Raw genomic sequence first — 10,157 nt, 5'->3', positions numbered from 1 at the left:
ATCGCGCTGCGTAAACATAAAACCATGTCTGCATTTGTGATCGGAGAAACGGAGAAACATTGTAGGCTACTCTCCAAGGAAACTAGGGGTGCAACAGTTCTCGGTAAAAAAGAACGTGAGCAAATATTAAGCTCTCTGTGAAGTATTGTGTTTGAATGGACAAATTCACTCAAAAATGATGTCAAAATGCCTGTCTTGGTTAGTATCCTAGTAGACATAGTCGGCTGAACGTACAATATTCTTATTTTCTTTATTTTTATTTGACAATATAGTTTTTTCCCTAAGCATAGCACATACCGAACCGTACCGAAACCGTGACTGGCGGCGGCAGCAACAATACTACAGCGAGAATCAAAGTTACGCCTTCTTTCTTTGCGTGAACATTTGGACAGCGTTATGCAAATCTTTCCACATCGTGACATAGACATGTGGGGGCGTGTTAGAACGAGCCGTTTTAGGTAGGCGTGGTTGACTCTTAACTTTTATAAAAAATCTCTCTTTGGATTTGAGACTTTAGTCTTTGCAACTTTACAGATTTTCTTTACGCACCAAGAGCTTGTAACACTCCAAAGAGAAAGGAAAAATTGAAATCACATCATATGACCCTTTTAATCAAAATCATCTCCTCCATTCATTTCTGTTCTCTTTGTACCAGGTGGGCATGTTTAAGATCCATCCAGAGATCCCAGAGTCTCTTTCGTCAGAGGCCAAATCCTTCATTCTTGCATGCTTTGAGCCTGACCCGAATAAACGAGCAACGGGCGGGGACCTGCTCAAGGATCCATTCCTGCGTCAAAACATTAAAGGCAAAAAGAACAAGATCGCTTTCAAACCTTCAGGTAATGTCTCTGACCAAGTCTAACATGCTTTCTGCAGCTGTGATAATAATGAGACCTGGGTTGACCCTTCTGGTCACATCCATGGTGTGTAAGGCATTTTAGGCCTTGTGAGAGCACACAGAACATTTTTTGCAGGCAAACACTCAGAGCTGCCAAACCCCCCCCCTCCCAAACCCATAGCCCAGCATGCCTGCATCTCGCCGCTGTCTGGGATACTCGCAACAGGTCCAAACTGCCCTCAGCTGGCCGGTTACAGTCCAGATTGAACTTACACAAGAGATGAGTAGGAACAACAGGACCTGGGAAAATCAACAATAAGACCTACACTACCGTCACAAATGGTTTCCATCCAGCCGCACATGTCAGCTATCCCGCTGTCCATGAAAAGCATTCTCAGGGTGTGGTGTTTCACACAAACATGCACTCTGCTTTCTCAGAAAACTTTCACGATTTCTCTTTGACATTGTCAGAGGAATGTTAGTGAGTGACAAGCTCTGGTCCAATTTTTAGTGAGCTGCTTACTGCTATCCAAACTGATTGATTTGAAAAACTCTCTACATAGTGAGCAACCTAAATAGCTTTTTACACAGAATCGTACAATAGTTTGATGTTAGCGTGTTGCTAAGCTAATGGCTTGACATTCTAGTAAGCGTAAAAATATACAACCCACACAGATATTTGGTGACATTTTTTATGTATTTGGTTAAACTTTTTAATGACACTGACCTATTTTTATTATTTTTGTTTTCAAATTAAATAGAAGTTATATGTTTGCATTTCCATTTAAAAGTTTGGGGCCAGTAAGGTTTTTTAATGTTTCTGAAAGACGTCTCTGATGCTCACCAAGGCTAAAAATGCAGTAAAAACTGTAATATTGTGAATTTAAAATAACCTTTTTTTATTACATTTTTTTATTTTTTTATTTAATGTATTCCTGTGATGCAAAGCTGAATTTTCAGCATCATTACTCCAGTTTTCAGTGTCACATGATCCTTCTGAAATCATTCTAATATGCTGATTTGCTGCGCAAGAAATGTAATATTGAAACAGTTGTGCTGCCAAATATTTTTGTGAATGCAGTGATAAAACTTTTTACAGGATTATTTGATGAATAGAAAGTCTAAAAGAACAGCATTTGTTTGAAATATAAATCTTTTGTAACATTTTAAATGCATTTACGGTCACTTTAGATTAATTTAATGCATTTTTGCTGAATAAAAGTATTAATTTCTTTTTTTTTAAATCTTACTGACCCTAAACTTTTGAACAGTAGTTTATAATCAACATTCAAGTCTCCTTTTAGGTTCAGATATAATTTGGAACAGCGTTTGTATCTGGAAATACACATGTGATGCCTCCAGAGACAACTCACTAGGATTTGGAGCAAAGAAATAGCTTTATAGGCCTGGTGTATTCCCAGTTTTGTTCATTAGACATTATAGTACAGGCTAAATATTAATAAATCAATATCTCCTTCTTCCTTAATGCCATCCAATCGGCTGCTTTGGCTTGGATTCTCTGTGTAACAGTGTGGCAAGGTTTGTATCCACCATCTATGTATCCTTGTGTGTTCTTGAGGATCATAATCTCATAATCATTGGTGTCTTGCTGGTTACTGGTGATGGTGCTGAGTGTGTGCTCCTTGTGTGCTCTCATTGGTTCTTTGTGTCATATCTTTTTCTTCATTCTCTTGATTTTTGATTTGCCTTCTCTTCTCTGTGGTTTACTATTAATTTGGTTCCAGTGTTTTAACTAACTGTGGAAGCTTTTTGGAAGAGTTAAAAAATCTGTAACATTGTGGGTAACACTTTACAATAAGGTTCCATTAGTTAATGTTAGTTGAACAATACATTTGTTTCAGTATTTATTCATCTTTGATAACATTATTTAATAAAACTGTTCATTGCTAGTTCCTGTTAGCTCAGGTCCATTATATGAACAAATACAACTTTTGATTTTAATAATGTATTCTTAAATGTTGAAATTAACATTAATTTAGATTAATTAATGCTTTAAAAGCATTTTTCATTGTTAGTTCATATTCACTGTTGTAGCTGACAAATAATAACAAATCGAATCTTATTGTAAAATGTTACCATATTGTGCTATTATATATTGTGATAGAAATATTTACCCCCGGTTTCACAGACAAGGCCTAAGCCTAGTCCCAGACTAAAATGTAAACCTGAGCTGTGTCAACTGAAAGAAACTTGCACTGACTGATCTTAAAATATATCAGTGCCTTTGTTTTGGCTCAAGATGCACACCAGTAATGTGTTTTCTAAGGCACGTTTATGAAAAATTACTTAAATGTCTTAATTGAACTATGGCCTAATCCTGGTTTAGTCTAAGCCCTGTCGGTGAAACCAGGCCATAGTATATTAAATTAACCCCTTAGCATTCCTGTAAAAATTGCCTAAAACGCGTAAAACACGCAGTGTACTGTGGGTGGTACAGTGGAATGCTAGCAGGTTAAATTAAATTGGGGCTGTCAATTAAAAGGTTTTATTGTTTTAATTAATCCACTTAATTTATCTCATATAACAATATTATCTGATTTAAAAACCCTAATGAAAAAATATTTAAGACATTTATTTATTGTTTCTCACTGAACAGGCATTACAAAATGTGACTTTAGAAGTGAATATATTGTTGGTTTTATTTCCATATCATTCTATTTTTGGCCTATAGGAGGCATGATTTACTGTTCTTTTTTTATAATTAATAACAGAAAATGAACATTTGCATTGGCAGCCCTAATATAATGTTTAATTCTAAAAAATAAAATGTGTAAAATTAATTAAAAATATAACACTTGACTTTTATAAAAAATAAATAAATAAAAAAAAGATATTTCGTGTTCATATTTTTTCAAAGATTTAAACTTCAGGGGGGAAATAAAAGCCAAAAATGCTGTGAAACTTTAGTCTGTCTGAATGATTGTCTTTAAGTGCATATGTGTGTGTAAACACATGACCATGTGTGTTTGTGTTTTCCTCATTTTAGACTACATCCGCAGTGTTTCATTACCAGTACAGCTGCAGATGGAGGCCGCAGGGAGCAGCAGCAGTGAACCAGGCTCTGTGTCTCCCGACTGTGACTCCAAACAAGACGTGTTCTTTGAGAAGAAAAAACGCTCTAGCTCAGAGAACCTCATCAAACCACCCAACTCAAACTTCCTCAGGTGAGCTCAGAAGATGAGCACTAAGGTGAATACAGAGCCCTCATCGAGACTAACAAGGGTCCGCTAACCGGTCCAGACGAGTTTAGGTCACGCAGTGGTCAGCCATAGCTGAACGTGTGTATATGTATGTGCTTATGTGAGCGTTGGATTAGCATCTGGAATGTTAATGACGTGACTGTGTTTACGGAGCTTAAGAATCCGTGGCCGCTTCAGCTCTCAGACCAACAGTAAATCAACTTCCTGGGCATGAAGCGCTGAGGCCTGTCCTGACAGCTAGTCGACTCCTTGGAAACGCTGTTTAATTAACGCGGTGGAATGAGGAGACAGGTGTGCTGGGCCGTGATTTCTGGGCAGGTGTATGTACGTGTGTGTAATGAGATAATGCCTTTTACAGCAGGTACTCTCTGGTTGCTCATAAAATAATCCCATGAAGACTTTACAGACCACTTCTTGACCTCGGTTTCAACGCACACACACCAAATCACAGGGCTGTCACACATTAACCACGTTTCCTCTTTCCTCAAATGAAATCATGTTTTTTAATCACCACTCCAGATTTATTCACTCCTTTCATTTAATATTTGTTTTGTTTTGTTTTTGGTTTTGGTTTGTTTTGTAAAATCCAATCAGAGATTGTGATTTTTTTTTGTTGATAGTGCTGCCTTAAAAAAAAATATATATATAAAAAGGTACATGATACAGTGATGGCATCAGATGATAAAACATGGTACTGAATGACTACTATATTGTATCTGCAGATTTCTACATCAAATAAATGATATTTTTTTAAAATTTGTTCATCAAATAATCCTGAAAAATAACAGCACAACCGTTTTCAACATTGATAAGAAATGTTTCTTGAGCAGCAAATCAGCATATTAGAATTATTTCTGAAGTAACGATGATGAAAATTGATCTTTGCCATCACGGGAATAAATTACATTTTTAAATAATAATATTTAATATATTTATGTATTTATTATATTATTATTTTATATATATATATTTACTATTATTTAATTATATTACTATTTATTTAATTTTATATTTAGAAGTTATATATTAACAGTTATTTTAAATTGTAATGATATTTCACACTATTACTCTTTTTTACTGTATTATTGATTAAATAAATGCCGCCTTGGTGAACATAAGAGACATCTTTCCGAAACATTGAAAAAGTCCTAACGACTCCAAACTTTTGAACAATATTGTATTGTACATAATGTTACATCTGCATGAAGCTATTAAGATTCATATTTTCTTAGTGAATCAGTGTGAAATGTGTGTGATTCAGTGTTCCAGATGAGAGTCCTACAGCAGAAGACCGCAGCTCTCCGGCCTCCTCTGAGAACAGCGACTCTGGCCTCTTCCTGCTGAAGAAAGACAGTGAAAGACGTGCCATACTCTACAAGGTCCTCAATGAGGACCAGGATAAGGTGACGTCCAACCTCATGGAGAACCACATCCAGGTGTGTATCCCTGCGTATCTGATTGTGTGTGTTAGTGGTGTATGGACTGAATCATACAATGAGGATTGTGTCCTTGTCTTTTAGGGTCAGGAGGAGCTGAAGTTGTCAGTGGACCACATTAAACAGATCATCTGCATCTTACGGGACTTTATACGTTGCCCTGAGCGACGTGTCATGGCAATGACTATCTCAAAACTCAAGCTGGACCTGGACTTCGACAGCACATCAATCAACCAGATCCAGCTGGTTCTGTTTGGTTTCCAGGACTCTGTGAGTTGACTGCAGTATACAGTATACAATCTCAGTTTCCTACCCAGGCATGATCCACTATTGATAAAATCCTATTTATGCTGCAATATACATTTTTAAAACCTTAAATACCGATGTTGGACATACAGTACCATTAGTAAGTTTGAGATCAGGAAGATTTTTTTTTTTTAAATAAATGAATACTTTTATTCAGCAAGCACGCAGTAAAGACATTTATAATGTTATAAAAAATTCTTTTTCAAATAAATGCTCCTGTGTTTGGTTTGAGAGTGATGAGATTAAAATTCCTCTTTCATCACTGTTTGTTTCAGGTAAACAAAGTGTTGAGGAACCACCACATTAAACCACACTGGATGTTTGCCATGGACAACATCATCAGACGGGCTGTACAGGCAGCTATTACGATTTTAATTCCAGGTGTGAGTGTGTGTGTGTGTGTGTGTGTGTGTGTGTGAGAGAGAGAGGGAAGGAAAAATAGAAACCAGAGGACTTGTTGTTCTGAGGAACATCAAAGAAAGTGTGTGACTCATTTTGCATCTGTCTCTCTTCTAGAGCTACAGACGCATTTCGGGCCTGCATCGGAAAGTGAGGGTGCAGATAAGGACGCAGATGAAGAGGATGATGGGGACTTTGGATCAGTGGCACGTACGACCCAGGAAGATCAAGCCCTCACGTCTGGAGTCAGCACCCTCAGTTCAGTCATATCCCATGAGGCTCAGCGGCCACAGCACCCGCTGGGAGCCCAGCTTGGACGCCTCAAACAGGAAACCAGCAGGTACACACTATGATTCCTAAAAAAAAAACACTTACCATCATTCTATTTAAGGCAGTTAAATATAAACAGTACACAAAATACGCTTTTGCCACCCCCTCCAATGGTGAGTGAATGGAAAAAAATACTCAAAATATTAGCTAAAAATACTAAATATTTGTTCCCAGTCATGGATCTGTGTTTCACATTATTTACTACAAATATACATGACAGTTCAATATTTTCAAGAATATTTGATAAATAAAAAGTACAAAAGAACAGCATTTACTTTAAACAGAAATGTCTTTGTCACTTTTGATGACACTTGACACTTTTCTGAATAATACAGTAAATTAATACTTAATTTCTCAAAATAAACTTACTGAACTGTAGTGTGTATTTTACTTGTTTTACTTTGTATTTTTGTGGAAAACAGCACAGGTCATTGTTGCTCTTTGCACATTATATACAAGATAAAACAGCCTCCAGTTTTAATTTTAGATTCTGAATGTAGAGCTTAATAGTTTTATGATGTTTTGTCTTTTCTTGTTGGATTTAGTCAGTGAAATGAGATCTTAATGCTTCAGTAGTTTGAGGGAGAGTGTTTCAATGTTATGTCGCCCTCTTCAGGCTGCTTGAAGAACTGGTACAGAAGGAGAGAGAATATCAGCAGGTACTGAGACAAACTCTACAACAGCGGGTACACGACATTGAGCTTATCAGGATCAGACAACAGCCTTCTGCAGGTTAGTTGTGCAACTAAATCACACACATTTATTGATTTAGACTCACTTATAAGCCATTCACTCTGTCTTTATTTACACTGAAATCACATGCATGTCTGTATGCTAAGGTAATAGAGAAAGTGTCAACTCACCTCTTTCTGATTTCCAGTGTCCTGTTCTGACCTTTAGAGTTGTTTGCAACCAGTTTATAGGACAAAAAAAATACAAGTTCTGTTAAAAGAAAACTAGTGAGCTGCCGTAATGTCTGCTACCTACCTACCAACTTTCGAAATGACAGAACCCAATAAGTGACTAATTTCAAATGCGAATGTGAGTCTTGAAATGCTGTCTAGATAGATCTTAGCATCTGTGCTTTAATATTCCTACATCCGTCCTTTGCCCTCAACAGAGATGCCCTCAACCCCCTCTATATTTCACATTGCCGCACATCCCGAGCCTGACAAGAAGCTCACTGATTGGCTGAAGGAGCAGGGTGCCGACTCTGACACCATAGACAAGGTGAAACATATCACACTGAACGCTGTCTATATCGTGTCTTTCCCACGATTAGAAAATGACTCACTTTTTTAAATTTCCATAAATAAAGAAACTGAAGATTCATGCCAAGTTATTGTGGTTTCTGTCTGTGTCTGACAAGTTTGTTGAAGAAGATTTTACGCTCAACGACGTTCTTTGCGATGTTACAAAAGAAGACCTGCGCTGCCTGAGGCTTAGGTGAGGGTTTAATTTGTAAATGTCCAAGTGAGTGATTGATTGTGTATACTCTTCCTTTGCATAATGTGGCCCTAATTTTTTTGCCAGGTGAGCCACTTGAAATTGAATAAATACAATATAATAATATTAAATAAATAACTGGACCTATTATTATTGTTTTCTATAATAATATTAAATATAATAAATAACTGGAACCATTTTGAATAAATGAAATTATATATAATATTTATAATATTATTTGTAATATAAAATATTTCTACTATTTATATACACTACAGTTAAAAAAATTTGGTGTGTTTTTGAAAGAAGTCAAAGTTATACTCACTAAGACTGCATTTATTTGATGAAAAATACAGTAAAAACAGTAATATTATGGAAAATTATTACAATTCAAAGGAACTTTCTATTTTAATGTTTTTTTTAAAGCAGACATTACTCCAGTCTTCAGTGTCACATGATGCAAAACATTTCTTTTTAACATTTTATCAATGTTGAAAACTGTTGTGCTTAAATTTGTGACCTTTTTTTCAGGATTCTTTAATGAATAGAAAGTTTAAAGGAACAACATTTATTTGAAGTCTTTAGTAACATTATATGTTTTTACTCTGACTTTTGATCAGTTTAATGCACCCTTGCTGAATAAAAGTTTTCATTTCTTTCAAAAAAAATCTTACTGACCACAAACCTTTGAATGTTTTTTTTTTTCATTTATTTATTTAAATCTAATCTATTGTAAAATATATTTATAATAAAGGATATTTCAACTTTATATAGACTTATATTGACTTTATATACATTTTATATTCATCATTTATATATGTAAACTACAAAAAAAAAAATGGGCCAAGCCAAATACTGTAGATAAAGTAATTTAGTGCTGGACAGCTTTTCCCTTTGTTTTCTTTAAATGTTTAAGCTGTGTGGGTAAACCTGCACACTAATTTTTACAGGAAGATGAGTCAGTGTTGTTCCACTCAATATTGATGGCTTCAGACTGTTCACGAGTAGCTGAAAAATATTCTCTCAGTTAGTTGGGGTTTAATGAGAGACCAAAAATTCTTTATGGGGTTCAAATCTGGACTCTGACCAGGCCAAAACATGAGCCTGATGGACTTGTTCTCAAGCCACTTCTTGGTTGTCTTTGCAGTGTAGGCAGGAGCATTTTTTCTTGTTGAAAAATAACATCTGATCATTCCTCTTTAGACTAGTTTTCAATTGTGGGAAGCACATTCTTCAGTATTCTTTCATACTCCAAAGCATTACTTGACTTTTCACAGTGAAGCAGCTCACGAGTACCAGCAGCTGAAAAGGCTCCCCACATCATACCACATCTTCCTCCATGCTTCACTGTGGTAGAAATGCATTCATCTTTGTTCTGTCTTTGATGCTTTTCTGAGACCGCAATGGCTTTTTAAGGAATGCATGTGCCAAATTCTTGCAAGTAATTTGTGGTTAAGTCCATTTGAAGCTTAGAGTTTAGCCATTTTCCGGTTTGGCCCATTTTTTTTGGCCCAGAAGTGCACACCTGTAGTTATTCTGCTAGCTTAAGTTGTCTGCAATTAATAAAAAATATTTAATTTATTTCCCACTATAGGGGAGGAGCGCTGTGTCGTATCTGGAAAGCCATTCAGAGACACCGTAATAAAGCGCTTAAAATGACGAGGGAAATTCAGAAGGATGAAAGCAGCGAGAGGTTGCTGTTGACTGACACCTGAGCCAGCATTATAATACATTCACACAAACATCCCTATAATGAGAGACCCTTACTGGCCCAAACCTTGTAATTATGTCATGCTCTGCCCCAGTTGGACAGCTATGACCTAATGTTTTTGTGCTATTTTTAGTATAGGTTTTCAGCCTCTCCATCTCATTTCCATTCGATTTCAATAGGAAAAGCAATGAGGATGTAAACGGCTCTATCTAGGAAAGACTGCACTTTCCGATTTTTTACACTGCCAGGACAAGAGGGGTCATGTGACCCTCTCCAAGTGACTTGGGAATGGGCCTAGGATGGCAGAGCAAAACAGTGTTACCTACTTAACGTAGGACTTCAGATCATGCCATTTTAAATGAGAGAAAATCTATGTTTATATTTGTTTTAGCTTAACAAGTCTGGAAAATGTATTATTCAAAAATAAAACATTATGTATGTTTTTTTTTTTTTTTTGAGGAACTGTATGT

The 10,157-nt window shown here is 36.2% G+C and overlaps 1 protein-coding gene across 4 annotated transcripts in view; it reads left to right on the top strand.

Moving 5' to 3' along the window:
- Positions 1-10,134, top strand: part of LOC107721873 (mitogen-activated protein kinase kinase kinase 15-like) — a 24,131-nt gene extending 13,997 nt beyond the window's left edge. Inside the window, exons 19-29 of one of the 4 annotated variants that reach the window (XM_016530048.1) lie at positions 656-839; positions 2,369-2,377; positions 3,846-4,023; positions 5,321-5,495; positions 5,580-5,765; positions 6,077-6,182; positions 6,318-6,540; positions 7,147-7,262; positions 7,651-7,760; positions 7,900-7,976; positions 9,571-10,134. In XM_016530048.1, the coding sequence (XP_016385534.1) occupies positions 656-839; positions 2,369-2,377; positions 3,846-4,023; positions 5,321-5,495; positions 5,580-5,765; positions 6,077-6,182; positions 6,318-6,540; positions 7,147-7,262; positions 7,651-7,760; positions 7,900-7,976; positions 9,571-9,691 (1,485 nt within the window). In that variant the 3' untranslated portion in view covers positions 9,692-10,134. Of the gene's footprint in view, positions 1-655; positions 840-2,368; positions 2,378-3,845; positions 4,024-5,320; positions 5,496-5,579; positions 5,766-6,076; positions 6,183-6,317; positions 6,541-7,146; positions 7,263-7,650; positions 7,761-7,848; positions 7,977-9,570 lie in introns of all 4 variants that reach the window. The other 3 variants (XM_016530046.1, XM_016530049.1, XM_016530047.1) reach the window with 3 other exon arrangements.
- Positions 10,135-10,157: the final 23 nt, after the last annotated feature.

Source organism: Sinocyclocheilus rhinocerous, unplaced genomic scaffold (assembly GCF_001515625.1).
Source record: "Sinocyclocheilus rhinocerous isolate Xijiao unplaced genomic scaffold, SAMN03320098_v1.1 scaffold90, whole genome shotgun sequence".
In the NCBI taxonomy this organism is placed as follows: Eukaryota; Metazoa; Chordata; class Actinopteri; order Cypriniformes; family Cyprinidae; genus Sinocyclocheilus; species Sinocyclocheilus rhinocerous.
This window is presented reverse-complemented; position numbering and strand designations above follow the sequence as displayed.